A 25,505-nucleotide genomic window follows, 5' to 3' on the forward strand; every position below is an offset into this window, starting at 1 on the left:
CAAAAGTCTGAAAAAGAAAGGGCATCTTGATTCCAAACTCTATTAAGATTTACATGTCATTTTTAGGATTATTTACTACACTACATTGTAATGTGACATATTATGCTATACTTTGCATTGCAATATGATTTTTGTTTTACTGCTCTAATTGCCCTAGTACTTATTTGCCTTATTCTTCCTGTAAACGGCTTTGAATGAACTCCTTCGAAAAGGTTGTAAATAAATCCTAATTAAAAAAGATAAGCTATGTCATCTCATAATGCTATTTGTTAGCATAAAGGGCAGCATCTTTTCTTGACTTTGTAACCACATAAGTGATGGTGAGTAAAAGCAACTTAAAGTCAACTAAATTAAAGTGACCTGGCCTGCAGCAGGTAAGCACAAAATCTTGCACGGAACATGACCAAGCACTCACACAAACTTTTATCCAGTTTCAAAATTTGATATTGGATTACCATTACCTGAAAAACATACATTTTATTTTCTAGCAATGGCACTTGGGATACAAAATAGGAATCACTTGAAGTTATCAGTACACCGATTTAGCATTTTCTCTTTATACTACAAGATGGAGATTTTGTACAGGTATAGCTGAAACCAATGCAGGTCAAGTGTGGAAAAGAAAATGATTTCAGTGGCCTGAGGTTAGAAAATGTATCAATAACATGATCCACAATTCTCTTGATGTGTCAGACAAAGAAACACAAAACTGACAAAAAGCTCATTTGAGTGTTAATTAGTTGGCAAGCCACCGTATTACAGAATTGCAAGCAGAGTTAAAGGCAGGTCTCCTTTAATTGGATCCAGTGAAAAGAAAGGGAACATTGACTGGATGTTCATTATTAGATCAAAGAAACTCCTGGCTAAATCGTAAAAGAAGGGAAAGAACATTTTTTTAATGGAATTTATTGGGAATTAGGGAGCCAGGAATGATCATGATGTATAACATATTTCATTTCAAAATATCACACAGTAAGGACAGAGGAAAATAAATCTCTCTCCGCATGAGATAGAAAATAAGATACCTTCTTAGTACCCTTCTGAGCCTATGAACCAAGCTCATACATATGTGAAATTCATCTCTTATCCCAACTTCACCCATTTCTGCAAGGCAGTTATTTCACTGGGACAAATGAAATGCTTTTAGGAAGAGTGGCTTTATCAGACATATTTGTCCATTATTTTCATGGACATCTACATTTTTCCATCTTACTAGAAATCTAAACATTTCTTTAAAATGGCACCCTTTCATGCTTTCTGGAACATGTAATGGTGATCAGATATTTCTAGGTAGATTTATAATGTCTTTAGCACAGATCTTCAGGTTTTTCAGCTGTTGTAGAAGAAATCCTTGAAAGACAGATGTGCATTGTAAGCAAGAAAATGCAACAGAATTCTGTTCTTGCCATCTTTAACTATAAATTTCTGTATGTAAACATGATAAATGATTGCTCCTATTAAATTTGTTCAATCTCCTTTTTTCTTTTTTTTTCCTTTGTTTTTTTTAATTAAATATAAAATCTGACATATTCCTTGAAGTCCAGTGCAATCTGCTGTAACCTGACATAAGGCATTCGTGAGGCAGTCAATGCAGATCATGTGGCTGTCTTCTAGAAGACTGGAGTGGTTCTTTGATCCAACATCCACCTTTTAGCTGTGATGCCCTGGCAAATCAAATTGCTTGGACCTTTTGGTCAAAGCAAGCATTAATGTCCAAGGAGACCTGTCCCTGAGAAAGAAAAGCTGAATTAGTTTCATGTTCTAATAATAATAATTTTATTCTTATATATGTTCTAGGAAAGAAAAAGACAATTGTCAGCATGTTCTAGTAGGAGGCTGATACATTTTCATTTACTAAATAATACCATTTTTAGTTAGCTAAGGCGGGGGTGAGGGGGGAAAGGAACTGAAGGGAGGGAGCTGCCAACCTAATATACATAATTACCTTTAAATCCTTCTTCAGGCAAACAAACTGAAAAACAAAACCACACAACACCAAATTCAGTATCATCATCTCACATAAACTACAGAAATCTAAGTCCGTTAGCAGAAAAGAACAGAACATAAGAACATAAGCAGTGCCTCTGCCGGGTCAGACCATAGGTCCATCCTGCCCAGCAGTCCGCTCCCACGGCGGCCCAAACAGGTCACGACCTGTCTGAATCATCAGAAGGGGCTCCCTTGCCACCTTGGTTTCCCATTTAAGTCCTGCCTTCCTATCGAAGTCCTAGCCCTCCGGTCTTGCACATGCACGACCTGGTTGGTTTATACTCATTACCTGGTTAACTTTCTATACTTGTGTTACATCCCAGCTCCTCCCTCAGTATCCCACGATCCCTTTATCCCTCAGGAATCCGTCCAATCCCTGTTTGAATCCCTGGACCGTACTCTGCCTGATCACTTCCTCCGGTAGCGCATTCCAAGTGTCCACGACCCTCTGGGTGAAAAAAAACTTCCTTGCATTTGTTTTGAACCTATCTCCCTTCAGTTTCTCAGAATGCCCCCTCGTATTTGCTGTCCACAGAGATAGAGATGTGCGTAACATGTATTATTAAAATATCAGTATATATTTTTGTTCTAGATGATATGATTAAGAATTTCAAGTGTTATATTGAAAGTTTAATGGATATTTTATTGTACACTTGTTTAAGATTTAAAATGAATAAAGAATTTAAAATGAAAATATCAGTATTCTCTGCTTTATTACTTTCCTATAGTCTTACTTCTTAGACAGTATGCAGAATTCAAGATACATATTGTCTGCCCAAACTAAATTTTTGGAATCCCTCAAACCCTTTTCTCCCCCAAATTAACATGAAAAGAAGACAGAATTAGTAAGAAAAAAATAAACATAAAACACTGCAACTAAAACTGTTAGACCCTGTGTACTTTGAATAAAGACACATTTCTAAAACCAACTTACGGTCACATCTCATGTGTTTGCATAATAGCAAACAACAAACCTGGCGTTTATTTGATTTAGGAGATGCTGATGTGATCTTTGTTGCATCCTGATGCAAATACAGAATTCTACTTGAGTTCACTAAGAAAAACAGGATTGAAAGACTGCGCATGTAGTTTATCAGCCTGTACTCAAAAGTGGTGCCCATTAATAGTTTTACTTGAAGGTGACACTGTATGGGGAAAAAACTTCAAAACTGCTGTTTTGTTTCTTTACACTCCAAGTTTCAAGTTTATTGTGTATTTGATTAATCGCCTACTCAAATTTCTAAGCGATGGACAAATCTTTCAAATTACAGATTATAACTGGAGTTATTAAAAAGAAGTAGACACTAAGCAAACATAACAGATTAGTAACTAACAATATAAACAATAACAAAAGAAACAGAAGGAATGAATGGGTAAGGAAATACAATATTGATGATAGAAAGAGGAACAATTATGGTAGAAAACAATAGGAGGGGAATAAGATAAGAGTTTATAGCGGTAGGTTCGGACTCCTAAGCATCATAGGCATCTTTAAAAAGAAAGCTCTTAAGTTTACTTTTAAATTTATCTAAGTTATTTTCTTCTCTTAAATAAATAGGAAGGGAGTTCCAAATTTGAAGAGCTGTAACAGAAAAAATAAAATGCCGCCGTGTGTTGATAACTTTGAGTGAGGATGTAACTAATAAATGTTGGTCGATAGATCTCAGTGCTCTGGATGGGATATAAGGAATTAATAACTTATAAATGAAGGCAAGGGTCTTATATACCAGAGATTTGAAGGTGAGCAGACTTAATTTATATTGAATTCGATGTGCAACTGGAAGCCAGTGCACTTTCTTAAGAAGAGGAGTGACATGAACAATCATGATAAACAGCTAAAAAAAAATTTAAATCTTGTTGAGTTTCCAGCTATAGGCCAGGATTCACTAACCTGCCCGATCGGGCCCAATCCGGGCAGGTCCGACTAATTCAGGAAACTCTAACATGTAGATGAGGGCGATCAGAGGAACACCCCCATCTGCAGGCACGGATCGCGCTATAGCGATCCCTGCTCATGCGCAGACCATCTATAGATGGTCTGAGCATGCGCGGGACCTCCGGGCCATCAGAGTTGTGTGTGTGTGTTGGGAGGGGGTTCTATTTTTTTTTTTTTACTGAGCGCAGCCAGGGAACCTGATTGCTGGACCTCAGGGCCAGCAATCGAGGGACTTTTAGGAGCCTGTGGTTTTAACCCGCTTAAGCCCGTGGGTTAAAACCACGGGCTTGCAGTGCGGGGAAGGGTGGGAGAGTTTGGGGCAGGCAGGCACATTCAGGGGGGGGTTCCGTATATTTTCCTTCCCCATGCCTGGCAGAAAGATATAGATGAGCTACAGCCCGGGGCCCGGCCAGCCCGTAAAATTACAGGGGTAGCCTGGATTGCCTGGAGATGGGTGCGAATGGGTATGCCTGTGGCTCCCGGCAGCCGTGTTCGGGGCAGGCAGGCACATTTGGGGCTGCAGTAGATCGGGGCTGACAGGGCAGAGAGCAGGGCTGCAGAAGGCAGGGCAGTCGCAAAGGGCTTCAGCGACTGGTCCTCAGCAGTTGCTTTTTTTTGATCGGCCGGCCCAGTCAGTTTTGCAGGGTTTTGTTTAGTGAATTGCCTCCCCTGCCTACTTTGCATGCCATTGCCCTCATTTGCATGCGTGGATCGGAAGATGGTCAGAAGACAGGTAAGTGAATCGCGACGGGGTCGCTAAGGGGTCTCAACCCGATCGGTACACGATCGGCTTGCTTTGTGAATCTAGTTTTTCCCCCTCTGTAAGATCAAAAGCAGATAATAGGATCAGCACATAAGGCATACATGCTGTTACTAAACAAATATTTGGTGGATTACAAGACCAGAGGCAACATGGATTCACTGATCAATTTCTTTGACTGGGTGACCAGAGAATTACATAGAGGATGTGCGATAGATTTGATGTATTTAGATTTTAGCAAAGCCTTTGACAGGGTTCCACACAGACATCTAATAAATAAACTGAGTGCTCTTGGGATGGGTCCCAAAGTGACATGCTCTTGGGATGGGTCCCAAAGTGACAGGCTGGGTCAAGAACTGGTTGAGTGGAAGGCAAGAGGGTAGTGATCAATGGAGATCGATTTGAGGAAAGGGATGTTACCAGTGGTGTGCCTCAAGTTCTGTTCTTGGGCCTGTTCTTTTTTAACATTTTTATAAACGATATTGATGAAGGGTTGTCTGGTAAGATTTGCCTCTTTGCAGATGATACCAAAATCTGCAATAGAATAGACACGTCGGATGGTGTGAATAACATGAAGAAAGAGCTGGCGAAGCCTGAAGAATGGTTTGAAATTTGGCAGCTAAAATTTAATACTAAGAAATGCAAAGTCATGCATTTGAGCTGCAAAAACCTGAGTAAGACGATTGGAAAGGATCTGGAAAAAAACGGGGAAAATGTTAGACCTGAACAACTAGAGATCCAACATAAAAATCTACAAACAATTGATAAAAAGAAAAACGTAAAGCTTTTTACTCTCCAAAATTGACTTATCCAATACTAGCTCGAAAGGAATCAATACAAAAGAACTGTTCAACCTAGTCACAAAACTTATTTGACACCACACGCTACACTCAACCCATGCATAATATCAAGCTGCCTTCTGCAAATGACCTAGCATTTTGATTCAAAAATTAAAAACCTAAGAAATAACTGTTCGACAAATGACATACATGAACATCAAATAGTAAACATACAAAGAAATGAAATACCAGCGGATATGATTTGGAATTCCTTTCAAGACTCAAAATGGAATAATTATATCAAATTATATAACAAGTACACTAAATCATTCTGCGCCTGGACTCCATTCCCCCAGAAATTATGAAAGCAGCCCCATTAGGCTTCAAACTAACTTTGTTGAATTATTTGACCGATAATTTTAAAAAATGGTAAATTCCTTACTAAAAATGGCCACATCATAATAACCCCAATTCCAAAAAATTGTGAAGAATCACTAGCATTAGTAACCAACTATAGACCAGTAACATCCATTCCATTCTGTGTAAAAATCATGGAAGGACTGGTACATACCCAATTGATGGACTATCTTGATCATTTCTCTCTCTTACATGAAACTCAATCTGGTTTCAGACCTCTATTCAGCACTGAGACAGTAATCGAAAGGGTTTTTTCACTCTCTGGAAGCTTTGGTCCATTAGAGCATATTTTGATGCTTCATCATTCAGAATTATGGTACAATCCCTTATACTAAGCCAGGGGTGTCCAATGTCGGACCTCGAGGGCCGCAATCCAGTCGGGTTTTCAGGATTCCCCCAATGAATATGCATGAGATCTATTAGCATACAATGAAAGCAGTGCATGCAAATAGACCTCATTGGGGAAATCCTGAAAATCCGACTGGACTGCGGCCCTCGAGGACCGACATTGGACACCCCTGTACTAAGCCAACTTGACTATTGCAATATCACCTATCTGGCAATTACCCAGAAGAACTTGCAGCGATTACAACTGGTGCAAAATGTGGCGGTCAGGCTGATTTTTGGGTTGAAGAAATTCAATCATGTAACCCCGTCCTACCGACTCCTGCACTGACTGCCAATGGAGGCACGTGTGAAGTTTAAGTTTGGATGTTTCTGCTTTAAGGTACTTTTTGGCCTAGCCCCCAGATATAACACTGACCTTTTCTCTTTCTCAACCAATCAACATATGAGAAGCTCAAACTCAAATCTTGTTTCCCCACTGGTTAGAGGATGCAAATTTAAAAGACATCATCAACATCTCCTCTCATATCAGGCAGCATTATGGGGTAAAGATCTGAAACAATTACTCATGCTTGCGAATACTTACGGGGAATTTAGGAAACACCTAAAAACATATCTGTTCCTAAAGTATATAGGCAGCTGCACTGCTCAATCTATCCCCACAACAACTGACCGCTAAACTTTAACTCTGTTAGTACTATTCAATCTGTAACATTTTTTAATCATTGTAAACCGCATAGAACTTCACGTTCCTGCGGTATATAAACTGTTATTATTATTATTATGGGAGGTTTTTTTATAACTTTATTTTTATTTTCTAGATAAATGCAAAGGTCAGATTTATTTTTATTATTTATACACCATTTATAGCCTAAGTGGTTTAATTCAGCTACTCAGGCATTTTTCCCTATCTGGCCTGGTGGGCTTACACTCTAATGTACAATTTATAATGGCTCCATTATGTGCCAAACCTCTGTAATGTGCTGTTTTAGTGACAACTCAAATGATACCAATGTCACCCTTCGAAACGTACATTTTCAACAAACTATCTCCTCCCATCCCCCCTGGAAACCAAATCTGCAAGGACTAACTTTACCTTGAGATCTTGCCATTTGTCTTAGGTTTCCCATAGCTTTTTGAAACTTAAATCTGTGTTTTTAATGTGGCTGATCTGAAATTAGGATCGACCTATTCACACTGTCTGAGAATACCCAATACCATCTAGAGTGGTATCGCACAGTGTCACTGTCAATGAATAAATCAAGAAAGAAATTTTTGCTTACTGCAACCTAGTTGATGGGAGAAAAGGGAAACTGCTTAATATGTTTAGATGAAGAGTGTGCAATATAGAAAACCCTGGTTTCTAGGTGAGAGACAGGTTAAATAGGACACAAGAAGGAGTAGCCACAGTGAACATTTTTATTCATCTTACATGACAAATGACAAGTTGTAAGATATTGTTAAACTACAGTTGGCATTACCTTGCATGGCATCATCCATAGTTGCATAATCTGCAATAGGTTCATCGGCCTATGAAACAAGAAATGCTACATTCAAAGAAGAAAACAAGCAAATATTGACCATTAAAGTGTCTTTCCTAATAGTTCAGCTCCTACACAAGTTTACAAAGTTGCTGGCTAGGGGTCAAGAGAGAGATTAGGTTCTTACCTTGCTAATATCTTTTTTGATAGATAGGTTTGTCATTCTACATTGACAGGAAATATCCCAGTGCTCGCGAGCCATGCAGAAGGAATCCACTCCAGTGGTGAATCCCTCCTCTTTCACTAGAGGGCTTTGTTGCCCCCTTCAGTTTGTACCAAAGCAAACGATAGCCCCATATAGAAATACATGTAAAGGAGGGGGTACGGGGAAACTCCCTGAACTACAATTCTATTCTACTCTGAAAACACAATAAACATGCCAAACAGAAACATTTATGGAACTCAAATAATACCTCGATGAGTTATAGCAACAGATAATTCTTCTTACCCCTAAGGTATGACCGACATCCAAAATTTCAGTTTTGGACTCAAACTTTCTGATTGAGACAGTAGGCAGGAGATAACTGACAGGGTGGGGTTCCAGAATGACACAACTATCTACTAGAAAAGATATTAGCAAGGTAAGAACCTAATCTCTTATTCTAGTGCAATAGGTGTGTCATTCTGGACAGACAAGATGCACAAAAGCAGTCCCAGGAATCTAGGGCAGGACCACTGCTCTAGCTCATAACACTGAGGTGGATTCACTCTGTAAAACTTTGAAAATGTATGTAGAGTGGACCAAAACCTGACAAAACAATCACTTAGTGAGTGATTGACACATGCGCAGAGCCCTAACAGCAGTGACAGGGGAAGCAGCCTCCTGTCACTGCTGTTAGGGCTTCTTTTTTTTAATGGCACATATGTTGTGATTGTGTTACACACGCACAATCTGCCCCATAAAAAAAAGAAAAAGGCTCCCCGCTGATGGCCCTCCCCAACAACCCCCCCCCCCCCGAAACAAACTGGCACTATGACCCCCTCAAGGCAACAAAAATGGCAGGAGGGATGCCTAGTCCCTCCATCCTGGTCAAATTGCACCATGCCCCTAACCGGTCCTGGACCCCTGCACCACTTGACCCCCCCCCCCAAACATCCTCTACCCTCCTCCCGAAAAAAAAGGGCAGGAGGGATACCCACTCTCTCCTGCCACCAGATACTCCCATGAACCCCACCCCCACTCCCTACACCTTTAGTAGATGTTGGGAGCTGGAGGGAAGTAGAGTACCTCCAGCTCCAAGGCCTGCACTTGGTAAATAATGGGCCTTCCCCTCCCCGGTGCATCATGGGATGCACAGGGAGGAGCCTACAACCCTGATTGGCTCAGATGCCCAAGGCTTCTCTCTTTGGGAGGGGACTTAGGTGTCTGAGCCAATCAGGGCCTTAGGCTCCTCCCTCTGTATACCATGTGATGCACAGGGAGGGGCCTAAGGTCTGACGTCTAAGTAAATCAGGACCTTAGGCTCTCCTCTACTGAAATTGGAGCTTGGCAGGGGCTCTAGATCCTTAGCAGAGCAGAAACACTTCTGAACAACTTGTTTGCAAAAAACAAACTGAAGGGGTGGGAGCAGCTCCCTGGGAAGGAGGTGGAGTTGAAAAGATGATTGACAGATTTTTGCAAGCAATTTGTTGGTTCAGATGCAAAATCCTATGGTTCAGGACCTCTAGATACTGTGCTGTTTTTCCTTACATATTGTATGGAGCCTATGATATTATTTAAAGTCTCTGGCAAAAGGGAGACTTGTAAGTATAATACAAGACTCGCTATTATTTAATATTGGTTCTCTGAGTGAGCCTACTCTGCTACAAATGGGATTATAGCAAAGAGTTTAATTTTTGATTATTGTTAATGAGGTGTTTGCTGGCTGAATAGTTATTTCCTGAACTAAATATGCTGCCATCTTCTATTTAAACAATAGTTATGTTCTATCAAATAAGTCCACGATTGTCTAGTTTTGCCTATATAGATTTTATTACAAGAGAAGCAAATTACATAAACACCAGAATGACAAATACTGGCCACAATGTTTGGAGCCAGACTTTCACAATGGTTGTCTGAACATCTGATACATCTGTGCTAGCAGCTGCCTAATACAAATTGTTCTCTGTCACCATGTCTGCATTTTTGTTTTTATAGATTCTGTGTTTTATTCTTCCCTCCTTTTGTTTTCTTAGGACAAATTCATTATGTAGAATCCTCTTACTTTTTATTATAATACATATATTGAAACTTAAGCCTCATTCTGTACTTCACCTTCCTTTCTTTTGCCCACTTAGACACGTTTCATGAGTTTACAATAAAAAGTTAAATGTACAATGGATTTTTAAATAACATGCTATGGAACCTGTAGGTTTGACTGGACTGTGCTTTTGTAATTCATTTTTGTGATCAGTTGGGTTTCCAAAAGGACAGCAGAATTTGATTGCTTGCTTTTCTAGGTTCTGTTTTGTAATGAGAAAGAGGGCTATGAAAAGAAGGCCTCCATCAGGCTGGGGAGAAAAGGATGCTACTGAAATTGGACTTTTAAAGATATATTAAATGTAAAATTCAGAAATTGTAAATATTTTAAGGAGCTTTTGGAGCAATGACAGAGGTATCTCTATCAGTGTTGGCCACTTGTGAGGAATAATTACTCTGAGGGACTTTTCCCAATACTTAACCCTCATTTCATAGTCAGCATCATTAAAGACAGTGAAATTTACATGAATAGTCACATTGTACTTATTATTTTAGCCATGAAATATATATCCTTAAAATAATTACCTTTAATAAAATGACCGATTCTGGAATGATTCCTAGGGTGCCAAGTGTTGCACTGTCATCATTTAGGACCTTCCCATCAATTGATAAGTTCTGGTCAAAAGGAGCAACTGAAAACGCATGCATAATCTATGCAAAAAAAGATAAAGGAAAAGAGAACTAATTGCAAGATAAGCAAGTACAAAAGCAAAAAATGCTCATCCTCAGTTTTACACCAAACTTCATTTTATAAATATATATATATATTTTAGCAGCCAGTTCTAACCAGAAGTCTCTATACATCTATGAACAGGTACTTTCATGTTACAAACACTAGGATTTGCAAGGCCCATATTGAGCATGAATTCAAACTTGAATTTGTATACTGCATACATCAGTCAGTTCTCATCTCAGAAGTAGTTAATTGAGGCACAATTTGACAAGGAGGCCTATTCAGGAGTAATGTCAGGAAAGCAGAGTTACTTATATTCAACAGGAGTTTGTGCTAGGAAGCAGAAGAATGCAGCCACCGTGAATGCTAATGAATCCCGATAGCTCCATTCTAGACCTGCTATCTCCAAGCTCAGTAAAATTTTAGGAGCACTCCTGGGCATGTGCAGAAGTTCTCACATTAGAGTCTGCTCAGTCACTAAGATGGCTATCAGACAAAAATCACTGTGTCGCTGCATCCCGCCTCTCCCCAAGTCCAAGCAGAACCCCTGTTAGAGATAAACAACTCTGCTTTCCCCATCAACAAGCACTGGTAATACAGATCCTTTTAAAATAAATAATACATTGGCTGGCAAACTGGAAAATCTCAAATGGGCAGTTGAAGATAGAGGCAAACAAAAGAACAAAAAAAGATTGCATGAACAGAAGTTTTTAAACAGTTCTTGAAGGAAGTCAAATTATAACAAATATAAGTGACGGTTAACAATAAAATTCAACTAACCTTAATTGACGGCTTCCCTTCAGACCAGCACTGGCTCAGGACATTTTTTTTTTTTGTAAATACAACTTTAATTTACAATTGAACAGACCCTACTGGCTCTCAAAGCTATATATGGTGTCAAGGCTTACAGCTGAAGCACTTCTAAAGATAAAAATTTGGGGAGGTGGGGGAAATGGGGGGAGGGGGTCCTCCAAGCTCAATCCGGCACCAAATCAGGGACAAGAAGGTCAATTTAAACAAAATCTAACAGCCCTACACTAACCAAGGAAAGACTGCACAAGCTTACCACCTCCACCTGCTGTAGACTGAGAGCATACAGATTATACTTGGGATTGCACAGCCCACTTATACTACATCCAAAAGTTTGTCTCAGTCTCCATCTGCTGGTCATGGTGAGCTATTACCCATCAGTTTTTGTGCCGTTCTGGAGGGACGATAAAGAATAGACCCTTCATCCTCTGAGTCTCCCTCGGAAAGGCTCTCCAGTTCCTGGCCAGCCTCTGAAACTGAGACAGACGTGTCCTGGGAGCCCAAGCCCCCCCAATGCACTGCCAGATGCCCCTTGGGCATTTCAGCCATCCAGAAAGGCTCTTCACATTAGACTGACAAATTCTGGAGAAAATGCTGTGTTAGGCAGCGTGGAGTATCCTCTAGATCAGTGATTCCCAACCCTAGAATTGCTTTAGTGATTTTACAAAAACCAATTAAGGAGGGAGGGGTAAATTTGCCAAACTTCTATAGGTATCATCAATCCTATATATTGCGCCAAGATATGTACTGGGTCCTCCCAGAACTTATGGAGAAACTTCCGGACTGGTTATGGTTGGAATCAGTTGACCCGTTTAGTAATTTCAAGTTTACACCCAGCAGCGTCTATTGCGAGCTGTCAAAAATCAAGGTCAACAAGGCAATGGGGCCTGACAACCTACACCCTAGGGTGCTCAGGGAGTTGGGTGATGTCCTAGAGGAACCGCTATCCGCGCTCTTCAATCTCTCCCTTAGTACAGGTAACGTCCCGATGGACTGGAAGACAGCTAACGTCATCCCACTCCACAAGAAAGGCTCCAAGATGGAGATGGCAAATTACAGACCAATGAGTCTCACATCGATAGTGAGCAAACTAATGGAAACCCTAATCAAACACCAATTGGATAGAATCATGGACGAGGAGAAACTACGGGATCCCCGCCAACATGGATTTACTAAGGGGAGATCCTGCCAATCCAACCTGATCAGCTTCTTTGACTGGGTGACGAGGAAGCTGGATGCTGGTGAGTCCCTGGACATCGTCTACCTGGATTTCAGCAAAGCATTTGATAGCGTACCACACCGCAGGTTGCTAAGCAAGATGAGTTCTTTAGGTTTGGGCGACACATTGACAAATTGGGTTGGGAACTGGCTTGGAGGTAGGCTTCAGATGGTAGTGGTGAATGGCACCCCCTCCGAAATGTCAGAGGTGATAAGTGGAGTGCCACAGGGCTCCGTCCTGGGCCCGATCTTGTTCAACATCTACATAAGAGACTTGACAGAAAGGGCTCCGAGGAAGAATAACATTATTCGCCGATGATGCCAAGCTAAGCAATGTAGTGAACAAGAGCACAACAGACAATAATTCAATGGCAGATGATATGATGCATGACCTACTTCTACTGGAGCACTGGTCTAGGTCCTGGCAACTCAGTTTCAATGCCAAAAAATGCAAAGTCATGCATCTGGGAAGCCGAAATCCATGCAAGATTTACACCCTAGATGGCGAGATCTTGACAAAAACTGAAGCAGAAAGAGACTTAGGGGTGATTGTCAGGGAAGACATGAAGTCTGCAAATCAAGTTGAGCAAGCTTTATCCAAAGCAAGGCAAATCATAGGTTGCATACGCAGGAGTTTCATCAGCCGTAATCCTGAAGTCATTATGCCACTGTATAGATCCATGGTGAGACCGCACCTGGAGTACTGTGTGCAATTATGGAAGCCGCATTACCGCAAGGATGTGCTGAGACTGGAATCGGTCCAGAGAATGGCCACCAGGATGGTCTCGGGACTCAAGGAGCTCCCATACGAGGAGCGGTTAGGGAAGTTGCAGCTCTACTCACTAGAGGAACGTAGAGAGAGGGGAGATATGATCGAGACATTCAAGTACCTCACAGGTCGCATCGAGGTGGAAGAGGATATCTTCTTTTTCAAGGGTCCCGCGGCAACAAGGGGGCATCAGTGGAAAATCAGGGGCGGGAAACTGCACGGTGACACTAGGAAGTTCTTCTTCACCGAAAGGGTGGTTGATCACTGGAATAGTCTTCCACTTCAGGTTATTGAGGCCAGAAGCGTGCCAGATTTTAAGGCCAAATGGGACAAACATGTGGGATCTATCCGCAAAGATAGATAGGGAGGGTCATTGGAGTGGGCAGACTTGATGGGCCGTGGCCCTTATCTGCCGTCTATTTCTATGTTTCTATGGAATGGCAGCTCATGTTTCCTATAAGGCTTCGTCATTTACTTAGTATTCAAATGCCTAGGATACAAAAAAGTAATAGGATAATTATGGACACATGGAAAACTTTAAAATATATTAATAATTTAACTCCTCTTACAATTCAAAAATCGACTTCAATGCCAAAAAATGCAAAGTTATGCACCTGGGCAGCCAGAATCCATGCAAGTCTTATACCCTTAATGGCGAGATCCTAGCAAAAACGGTAGCAGAACGAGACTTGGGGGTAATCGTCAGTGAGGACATGAAGTCTGCCAATCAAGTGGAGCAGGCTTCGTCCAAGGCAAGACAAATCATGGGCTGCATACGAAGGGGTTTCGTCAGTCGTAAGGCGGAAGTCATTATGCCATTGTATAGATCCATGGTGAGGCCCCACCTGGAGTACTGTGTGCAATTCTGGAGGCTGCATTATCGCAAGGATGTGCTGAGACTGGAGTCGGTGCAAAGAATGGCCACCCGGATGGTCTCGGGACTCAAGGATCTACCATACGAAAAACGGCTTGACAAATTACAGCTATACTCGCTCGAGGAGCGCAGAGAGAGGGGGGACATGATCGAGACGTTCAAGTATCTTACGGGCCGCATCGAGGCGGAGGAAGATATCTTCTTTTTCAAGGGTCCCACGACAACAAGAGGGCATCCGTTGAAAATCAGGGGCGGGAAACTATGAGGTGACACCAGGAAATTCTTTTTCACTGAAAGAGTGGTTGATCGCTGGAATAGTCTTCCACTACAGGTGATTGAGGCCAGCAGCGTGCCTGATTTTAAGGCCAAATGGGATCGGTACATGGGATCTATTCACAGGGCAAAGGTAGGGGAGGGACATTAAGGTGGGCAGACTAGATGGGCCGTGGGCCCTTATCTGCCGTCTATTTCTATGTTTCTATGTTATCAAAATATATGGCTAAACTCCAAGATCCAAATAGGCAGTTTTAAGATTGTCTGCAGGGATTGGATTAAAGCAGGAATACGTACTCTAAATGATGTTATAGAAAATGGTAAGATGCTGGAGTTTTCACAATTGCAATCTAACTTTGGTCTTGATAAAAAACAAAGTTATAAATGGTTGCAATTGAAGCAGGCTATTCAGGCAGGGTTCCCTGAATGGAAATTACTTAATAATCAATCTAGCTTAGAATTCTTATGCTTTCAGGCAGACTTTCTGGGTCACCAGGCCGCACAGTGGTATAAAGTATTGTCTGGCTATTTGTTTTGTTTTATAAATCTTTATTCATTTTCTTATGTTACAAGTGTATCACTTAAATTCATTAGAAACTATACTAACATCAAATTTAACATTTCTTTAAAAATTAATATAAAGTTATATTATTATGTCAGAAATCTAAATTTATATAATTCTTATTGAATATAATAGTCCCCCATCCCTCCCTCCCTCCCAATCAATAATACATACAATCAACTTTATTCCAATTTCATTCAAATATTGATATAATGTGTAATAATCAAAAAATACAGTCCCACCCCATTCCCCTCTAATCAAATATCTTATCATGGGAAAAGCTTTCAATACATGTTTTGTCTGGCTATTTGAACAAGAAACCAAAAAGTGGACTTAGAGAAATTTGGAGCATTGAGATTAAGCATCAAATTAATGCATCTCAATGGCCACGTGTTTGGTCTTGGAGGATGAGATGTACAATGTCTGCGTCTATGAGGCAAACATGGTTTTTCCTGTTGCATAGAGCACTCTGGAACCCTGTGCGTTTACAAAAATTGGATTGCTCTAGGTCTAATAGGTGTTGGCATTGTCATCTTGAGGCTGGAACTTTAGATCATTTATTATTTTATTGTCCTTTAATTAATGCTTTTTGGAAATTGATTTGGGGTCAAGTAAATTGTATGCTTGAAAATCCTGTAGCTTGAGGGGCGTGGCTTAACGCGAACACAGGATGGAGGTGTGATCGAAACGCTCCTCTTCAAACAGGCAATGATTTAAAGATAATTAATCCCTTTACTGCTGGAAAAGAAAAAAAAAAACCAAATCTAATGAAAATTGAAAATGTGGTAACTGAAATTGACATTCTCGACTGAAATCGGTGCAGATTCTGAGAGGAGAGAGCCGAAGTGAGTTTGCCGGTTTTTTTTTCTCTCAGTGTTAGATTGGCACAGCATCGGGCTAATAACTGACAGGAAAAAAAAATCTAATAACGGAAAATCTACATAGTATTGAGAGTGACAAGCAGTGAGAAGTATTTGAGAACTGACAGATTTGATTTTTCATTCTTCGAAGTTGTGAGAAAACCCGTGAAAGTGAAATCAAAGAAAAAAAAAAAATTTGTCGGATTTCTCAATACTGAAACGGCAAGGCACCGGGGGTGAGTAATTGACAGAACCGAGAGAATTGAAACTGAAAGGGATTTGTGTTGCCGTGATTGAACTTAAGTGAAGAGAATAAAGGATTGCAAGTTGTCTTCCTACACTGAGGCTGAGAGCGTGTTTGTAGAGAAAAAAAAAAACAGAGACAAAGATTGCTGATTTCTTTCTTTGGTACTGAAACGACGAGGCACTAAAAAAGATAACTGACATTAAGAAGAAGAGGGGCTAAGGAAATATAAATTGCTGAATAAGATTGACTCCTGATGTATGGACGTTGTCAGTAGAATTCTTAAATGTGACGGTTTGAGGCAGCCATTTCCAGTTCGGTGAAGAGACTGAGCCCTGAGTGATTGATTGATCTTTTGTCTGAGGCCAATATACTTGTTTGTTTTCCCTTAGTGCTGGATCGGCATTGAGGTGGATGACAAAAAAAAAGGAGGATTCATTTATCAATTGAGACAATTTAAAATAACTCAAAATTAATTGAAATAATTGATTATTTGAGTGAATTTCGCTCTCCTCTTTCACAGCTGCGATTGGGCTTGTGAGAGGGGAGCTGCAGGAGGATTGTGAGGCTGCTGACGGTTGATTGTGAAACTGCGACAGTTTAATACAGCCTTATCCTGCCAGCGCTGAAAAAGGCTGATAAAAAATTTTTTCCCTCTGAGCTAAAACGAATAGATATTGGGAGAGAGTAAAGCTGAACGGAACTAGAGGGGAAAAGAGCTGACAATATATGTGAAAGCCCTTCGGTGACGACGCTGAAAAGGGGGATTGATTGAAGAAAACTGAGTGAAAGGAATACAGGCGTTTTCTCTCAGTGATTGAACACTGAGACGCTGAAGACAGAGAAAGAATATAAACTTACTAAATAAACAAAAAACTGAATTGAAATTGCTTTTCCATTATAAAGCTGCGATTGGGCTTGTATGAGAGGAGACAGAGGAAAGGGATAAAGGAACTTTTGGAAAAAAGCTGATGTGGCAAGACATTGAGGCAGTTGAGAGACGCTCGTTGAATTAAATCTGTGGAAGAACCCGACAAGTCTGCGAAAAATTTAAGGAAGGAAATTCTGTTGGATTAAATATCCCCCTCTTTCATTGAAACAGTGAAGGGGCTTAAAAGAAACCTTTTTACCAATATTAAAGAGATAAAGACACTAAAAAAGGAGTATATAAGATTGAGACAGATAACTGAGAAAGAGAAAAGGAAAGGGAAAAAAAGGCAAAAAAGGAAAAGAAAATTTTTACTTTAAAAGATAAAAATAAATTTGGAAGAAAAGGGATTAAAAAAACAACAATATGGCAAGCACAAGACAAAACAAAAATGAGGCTGGAACATCTGCAAAAAGACAGAAACAAGATCAAATAACACCTAGCAAGATACCACTTCCTATTGATGAACCAGACATATTAAGCAAAGCTGAAGTCATGGAAGAATTAAAACAAATCAAACAAATGCTTAAAGAAACTATCACTAATATGTCTGAAATGAAAGAAGAAATTTTAAATATACATAGACAAATGGAAGTTAACAACAAAAGAACAACTGAACTAGAATCAAAAATGGAAACTATAGAATGTGAATCAAAAAGATGTAAAGACGACAGCCTGGAATTAAATAAATTAAAAGATCAACTGGAGGATTACGAGAATAGAGGAAGAAGAAAGAACATCAAACTCTTTGGAATACAAGAAAATCTAGAGGGAAAAAATACTATCCTTTTCCTTGAAAATTTAATTCCAAAAATTCTACAATTAGACTTGAAACAACCAATTGAAATTGAAAGGGCGCATAGAATCCCAATTAAAAATTTAGAAAATAAAAACAGACCAAGACCAATCATTTTCAAAATGTTGAGATACCAACAAGCACTAGAGATACTAAATGCCGCAAAAAAAGATAAAAACTTAAATTATAAAGGATCAAGATTATGGTTTTTACCAGACTTCGCCAAAAACACAGCAACTAAAAGGAAAAGACTTCTAGACATGAGACCTCTACTTAAAGAAAAAGGATTTAAATATGGTCTATACTACCCGGCGAAAATGAGAGTGTCATCTGGAGACAAGTCATTATATTTTGAGGATCCCGAAAAACTAAAAGAGTTTCTCTCTAAACCAGAACCTATGATATATTAACATAATATACTAAGATGGTTTTGAAGAATTTATGAAAAAACAGAAAATATAACATATCGAAATATTTGAAGAAATGGAAGAAAACAATACAAAGAAAAGACAATAATAATTATATGAAAGAAAGAACAGAATACAGGAAAATTATTAAATAATACACTGCATATATGTTTAAAATAAATATATGTTGAAATCATAATACTAAGGAAATACAAATTAATATATTGTTAAATGGAAAATGATACATTGATAAAATGTTATGGAAAATATTTAAATAAATATAAAAGATCAATATAGATAGATAGAAGGGAAATTTGTTTAAACAATTGAATATTGATTGCCTGGAATGGGGAGATTGTTGGGATTACAACTCCAATGTGTATCCTTAAGCAGCCAATGTATTGGGTGGGAAAGGGAGGGATAAGTAGAATATTTATTAGAATAATTAAGGGAGATACATTAGGGTTAAATATGTGTGTCATGAGGAAAATTTTTTGGATATTAAATATGAAGGAGGAAGGGAGGAATAAGATAATGAAAAGTATTAAAATATATAATGTCTCTTAAAATATATTCTATTAATGTCAATGGCCTGAATCACGTAATTAAAAGGGAAAAAATATTAACATTTTTAAAAAAACAAAAAGCAGATATTTACTGTCTGCAAGAGACCCATCTTAATAAGAAGGAATCACAGAAATTATCAGGTGGATGGATAAAAGAATGTTTTTTTGCTCCAGCAGTGGGTAAAAAAGCAGGGGTTGCAATCCTTATAAATAAAAAATGTATGGCCAATATAAAAGTAAAAAATTCAGATCCACATGGAAGATGGATACATATCGATATAGGTATGGGAAATGATACCCTGACGTTATTTAATATATATGCCCCTAATTCGAATCAATCAGAATTTTTCAAAAAGCTACAAAATATGTTATTACCACTGGCTGCCTCTAATTTAGTGGTGGCTGGAGATTTTAATGCTGTAATGGATCCATTATTGGATAAAAAACCAGGTAAAAATATTAAATCTTTAGGTCTAGATAATTTGGTTCAATCATGTGATTTGAAAGATATATGGCGTATTCTTCATTTTAATGATCGGGAATATTCATTTTGTTCACAGGTTCATAAATCATTTTCAAGAATAGATTATATTTTTGTTTCAACAAATAAAGTGCAACAAGTGATTAAAGCCTCCATTGATCCTATTATCATTTCGGATCATGCGGGAATATGGATAGAATTACAATTAGATCAATTAGAAAATAATAGACCTCTTTGGAGATTTGATAATGCATTGCTTGTGGATGACAAATTTTTAGAAAATTTTAAAACACAAATTAATGAATTTTTTCAAATAAATTTAGTGGAAGATACATCTATAGAGAATGTATGGGATGCATTTAAAGCAACTATGAGGGGTAATATCATATCATATTCAGCTTTTATTAGGAAACAAATTAAAAAACAATATATAGAATTAGAAAAAGAAATAAAAATATTAGAAGCTAAATTGATAAGTAAATGGGAATATGAAGTTTTGCAAGCTCTTTTGAAAGTAAAAGGTAAATATAATGAATTAACTTCAAAAATGATAAGAAAAGATTTGTTTTCCAAACAAACGGTGTATTATGGAAATTCTAATAAGGCGGGAAAATTATTAGCAAATTATCTTAAGGCAAAAAAAAGAAGAACTAATATTAATGGAATAAAAGATGATAATGGTATAATAACAAATCAAACAAATATAATATTAAAACAATTTTTAAATTTTTATAAGGATCTATATTCTTCCGAACCTTATTTGGGGAAACAAAAAGATGGAAAAAAATTTTTAGATTTAATAAATGGACCTAAAATTCCTGATCATATAAAACGAAGTTTAGAAGAACCTATATCATTAAAAGAATTAGAAACAGCATTGAGATCTCTTAGAGTTGGATCCGCTCCAGGTGGTGATGGTTACACAGTAGAATTTTATAAAACATTTCAAAATATCCTCTCCACACATTTATTAAAATTATATCAGACACAACTTATAAAAGGTAATATAAAAGGTACTATGGCTGAATCAATAATAATTGTTTTACCTAAGCCAAATAAAGATCCTACTTTGGTTTCAAACTACAGGCCTATATCTTTGATAAACGTTGATAATAAACTTTTGGCGAAAATTTTGGCTTTGAGATTAGCCAAAGCTCTCCCACATATTATAGATATGCATCAAACGGGTTTCGTTGCTAAAAGACATTCCTCCAATAACTCTAGACTATTATTTCACATGCTAAACTTATCAAAAAAAATGGATGAACCGGCATTTACAGTTTCTTTAGATGCCGAGAAAGCATTTGATAGGGTAGAATGGAACTTTATGTATCAGGCTTTAGAATGGTTTGGTATAGGTTCTGGATTTATACAAATGGTAAAAACATTGTATAGCTTCCCGATTGCAAGATTAAATATTAATAATAAGATATCTGATGGTTTTCAATTGCAAAGGGGAGTTAGACAAGGTTGTCCTTTATCTCCTTTGTTATTTGATGTTGTATTAGAACCCTTATTGTTAGCAATACAGCAAACGAGGGAGATACAAGGAATTCCATATTCAGATATGGAATATAAAATTTCGGCTTATGCTGATGATATTTTACTTTATTTGAGAAATCCAGAGTCTACCTTATCTTCTTTATTGGAATTAATTGATAAGTTTGGCAAATTTTCAGGTTATAAAATTAATTGGAATAAATCTGAAATTATACCCTTGAATGTTTACTGTGTAAAAGGATTATTTGATACTTTTCCATTCATATGGAAAGAAGAAGGATTTAAATATCTAGGCATTCAAGTTAAAAAAACAATTGAAGATACTGTAAAAGAAAATGAAAAATATGTATTAAAAAAAGTAACGGAGTTATGTGAACAATGGAACCCATTACATATATCTTGGTGGGGCAGAGTTCAAACTATTAAAATGATGATGTTGCCTGTGGTTTGCTACCAAATGAGTATGATACCTATTTATTTTCAGGGGTCCTTTTATAAGAAACTTAATAAAATTTTAACAAAATTTCTTTGGCTTGGTAAAACACCTAGAATAGCTTTAGTAACCTTACAAAAATCAATTAAGGAGGGAGGGGTAAATTTTCCAAATTTCTATAGGTACCATCAAGCCTATATTCTACGTCAGGGTATGTATTGGATCCTCCCAGAACTTATAGATAATGCACCAGATTGGTTATATTTGGAATGGCGCCTTATGTTTCCCCTAAATTTAGTTCATTTACCAAGTATTAATATACCTAAAAGATACAGAGAAAATAAAATAATAATGGATACTTGGAAAACATTGAGATTTATTGATAAATTAACATCCATCCCAATATATAAATCAACTAATCAATCCATATGGATAAACTCCAAGATCAAAGTAGGCGGAGCCCAAATCCTTTGGAAGAACTGGATTAATGCAGGAATTAGATCTCTAGATGATATTATTTCAGAAGGTAAACTGCTGGATTTTTCACAATTGCAACATAGATTTGGTCTTAATAAAACACAAAGTTTTAAATGGTTGCAATTGAAGCAGGCCATTCAGGTTGGGTTCCCTGAATGGAAATCATTAAACAATCAATATAGTTTAAAGTTCTTATGCTTTAAAGCAGACTTCCTGGGACATCAAGCCGCATTGTGGTATAAATTAATATCTGGATATTTGAATAAAAAACCAAAAAATGGTCTAAGAGACATTTGGAGCATTGAGATTGGACATCAAATTAATGCATCTCAATGGCCACTGATTTGGTCTTGGAGAATGGGATGTACAGTGTCAGCATCTATGAGACAAACATGGTTCTTTTTATTACATAGAGCTTTTTGGACCCCTACTCGTTTACAAAAACTAGACAGTTCTAAGTCTAATAGATGCTGGCACTGTAATTTAGAACCAGGAACATTAGATCATTTATTATACTACTGTCCTTATATTAAAATATTTTGGAATTCAATTTGGCCACAAATTAATAAATTAATGGAAAATCATATTGCAATATCATATGATACAATTTTATTTGGAACAATGATGAGAAAAAAAAGTCAAATTTCACCAGAAAATAATAAACTTTTATTAATTATGACAGGGGTTGCCATTCAACATATAACTAACAATTGGAAAAATTATAACAACCTAAACTACACATTTTGGTGGAATACAATATGCCATGTTTTTAAAATGGAAAGAACAATATCAATACAAAAGGGGACATATAATAATTTTATAAAAATATGGGGGCCATTGACAAAATACTGTAATGATTAAATAATAGAATACTTTTTCTTCCTTTCTTCTTTTAGAGATTTTCTTATGACACACATATAGGGGGGGTAAGGAAAACAATTTATATATAATATATTATAATATATGATACAAAATGTAAAAAATGATTAAGAGATAATAGAAGGGTGGGGGGAGGGAAAATGAATAAAATTTATCCAGAATATATTAATTTAGATATAAATATGTTATTGAATAATTATCAATTGTATCCTAATATGTTATATACTTTTATAAAATTTGAAAATATTATATTAAAGTGGTGAAGGGGTGGGGAGAGGGTGTAGGGGAAAATCAAATTCAGACATACATTGTATTAGATATAAAAGTGATACCATGCATATATCAAATGTATTTTATTATTCTGTACACTTTTTATGAAATTTGAAAATAAAAATATAATGGGAAAAAAAAAAAAAAAAAAAAAAAAAAAAAAAAAAAAAGAAAATCCTGTAGCTTTGTCATATGACACCATCTTATTTGGCATGTCTATGAGGGCTAAATCTCAAATATCCTCCAATAATAATAGTTTTTAATGATTCTAACAGGAGTTGCCATTCAACAGATAACTTTTAATTGGAAAGATTATACAAGATTAAATTACTGTTTTTGGTGGAATTCGGTGTGTCATGTGTATAAAATGGAAAGAATATTAGCTGTGAAAAAAGGTATTTTAAGAAATTTAAGGATGTATGGGGCCATTAATGAATTATTATAATGAATAATCAGTATTTTTCCCCTATTAATATAGATGGTATAGGGAGGGTGGGTGGGTTTTAGTTTTTCTTATGGTTAAATGGGAAAGATGTAATTATTATATTATGAGATATTTATTATAAAGTATGTTGTATATGGGGTGGGAAGGGATTAAACTCTTTTCTGTGAGAATTGTAGATTTTCAAGTGGAATTGTATATTATATGAATGATTTTATGTACACTTGTTGTAAAATTTAAAATGAATAAAGATTTATAAAAAAAAAAAAAAGAATTTTTCTGACATCAATGTATGATTTAAAGCTTGCTTGTATTTCTGAATTGATTGAATTTGTTCTCTATCCCTATTATAACAGGGACCATTAACGATGTTGTTTAGACATGTCTATGTTATATGTGATAATCAGAGGGAAACAAGATTTTATGTATGTGGTATGGAAACCGCATAGTTGCATGCGGTATATACTTTTTTTTTGTAATTTTTATTGATTTTTAATCTAAAACAGTGTCAAACAAATAAAAGAACAATATATCCTACATACAATGCATGTAGTTGCAATTTGGATGACAGAGCACAAATTAAAACTTAACCCTGACAAAACAAATTTCATCCTACTAGAAAACAACAAAACTCCAACATTAACTAATCTTGTAATAAATTCGTTCTCATACTCAATACAACCTACACTAAAATTGCTTGGAATCACAATTGACAGAGGCTGCACCTTGCAACCCCAAATTAACAAAATAATAAAGGCATCGTTCATGACCATGAGAAATCTAAGAAAAATCCGATCATTCTTCGAAAAGAAGCAATTCCTACTATTGATACAATCTCTTATCCTTGGGATGATAGACTACTGCAACATACTATACCTACCATGTCCCGCGACCATGATGAAGAAATTGCAGACAATACAGAATACAGCCCTAAGACTTGTCTATTCACTAAAAAAATATGACCATATCACAGAGGCATACCATGACTCGCACTGGCTTCCAATAGAAGCGAGAGTGCACTTCAAATTCTACTGCTTACTTTACAAGGCTATCAACGGAGAAAGCCCAACCTACTGGAATAACCGACTAAATCAATCCTCATCAACCAGACACAGAAGAACCCACTCACTATTCTCTCATCCATCATCCAAAAATGTCAAACGAAAAAAACTTTATGACAACCTAATAGACTCCAAAGCAGCTAAACTGGACAGACAAATCACCACTCTGTTATCTTCAACTACAAACTTCAAAACCTTCAAGAGAGATATTAAAACCATACTCTTCAAAAAACACATAAAAACTATCCAGCACGACCAATCCCAACCCAACATCCAACACTCTCTATACCCTTAGTACTCTCTAATATTCTTCTATCTATCAAACGTTATCTAAAACCCCATAATTCACCCTATTCTTATCTCCTAAAGACCTCTACTTCCCGTTAGTAACTCTTTACCCAACGTTTTATTACCTTAAAAATTTTATGTCATCGCTTATTCTATTCCTTCAAATTTTGAATGTAATTCTTGTTTTAGTTTGGATGTAATCCGCCTTGAACCGCAAGGTAATGGCGGAATAGAAATCACTAATGTAATATATATATATATATATATATATATATATATATATATATATATATATATATACACACACACACACACACACACACACACAGTATATACAGAAATAAGAGAAAACAGATTAGAATGAAAAAAAAAATTAAGTTTCACCTGTATTTTTAGCTCCTTTAATGTCTGATTAGCTGAAACAAGCAGTGCCTTCTCTCCTCGTACTTTCCTATGCCGAGTACTTCGCCGAATATTTTGCTTTTGACAGATCGCATAACCCTGGTTGGACACTTTCTGTCGCTTTACACTTCCATCATTAGTCTACAATTGGTAGAAAAAAAATGAAAGTTTAAAATATTTTTCTTGGGGTGCTAACAAAGTAGTTTACAAATCAAAACACACAAATGGAAAAGAAAGAAGAATGCCAATCATACATAGGACAGCAAAAGTAGACAAATGAGCAGGG

General features: G+C 37.2%; 1 protein-coding gene across 2 annotated transcripts in view; it reads right to left on the reverse strand.

The window, feature by feature from the left end:
* Positions 1-1,418: 1,418 nt before the first annotated feature.
* USP48 (ubiquitin specific peptidase 48) overlaps positions 1,419-25,505 on the reverse strand; it is a 173,943-nt gene continuing 149,856 nt past the window's right edge. For both annotated transcript variants that reach the window (XM_033921536.1, XM_033921537.1), the window contains exons 23-27: positions 25,202-25,360; positions 10,532-10,657; positions 7,708-7,756; positions 1,946-1,972; positions 1,419-1,729 (exon numbers count right to left, since the gene is read on the reverse strand). In XM_033921536.1, coding sequence (XP_033777427.1) covers positions 1,707-1,729; positions 1,946-1,972; positions 7,708-7,756; positions 10,532-10,657; positions 25,202-25,360 — 384 coding nt within the window. In that variant the 3' untranslated portion in view covers positions 1,419-1,706. The remainder of the gene's footprint in view (positions 1,730-1,945; positions 1,973-7,707; positions 7,757-10,531; positions 10,658-25,201; positions 25,361-25,505) is intronic.

This window comes from Geotrypetes seraphini, chromosome 15 (assembly GCF_902459505.1).
Source record: "Geotrypetes seraphini chromosome 15, aGeoSer1.1, whole genome shotgun sequence".
NCBI classification, from domain to species: Eukaryota; Metazoa; Chordata; class Amphibia; order Gymnophiona; family Dermophiidae; genus Geotrypetes; species Geotrypetes seraphini.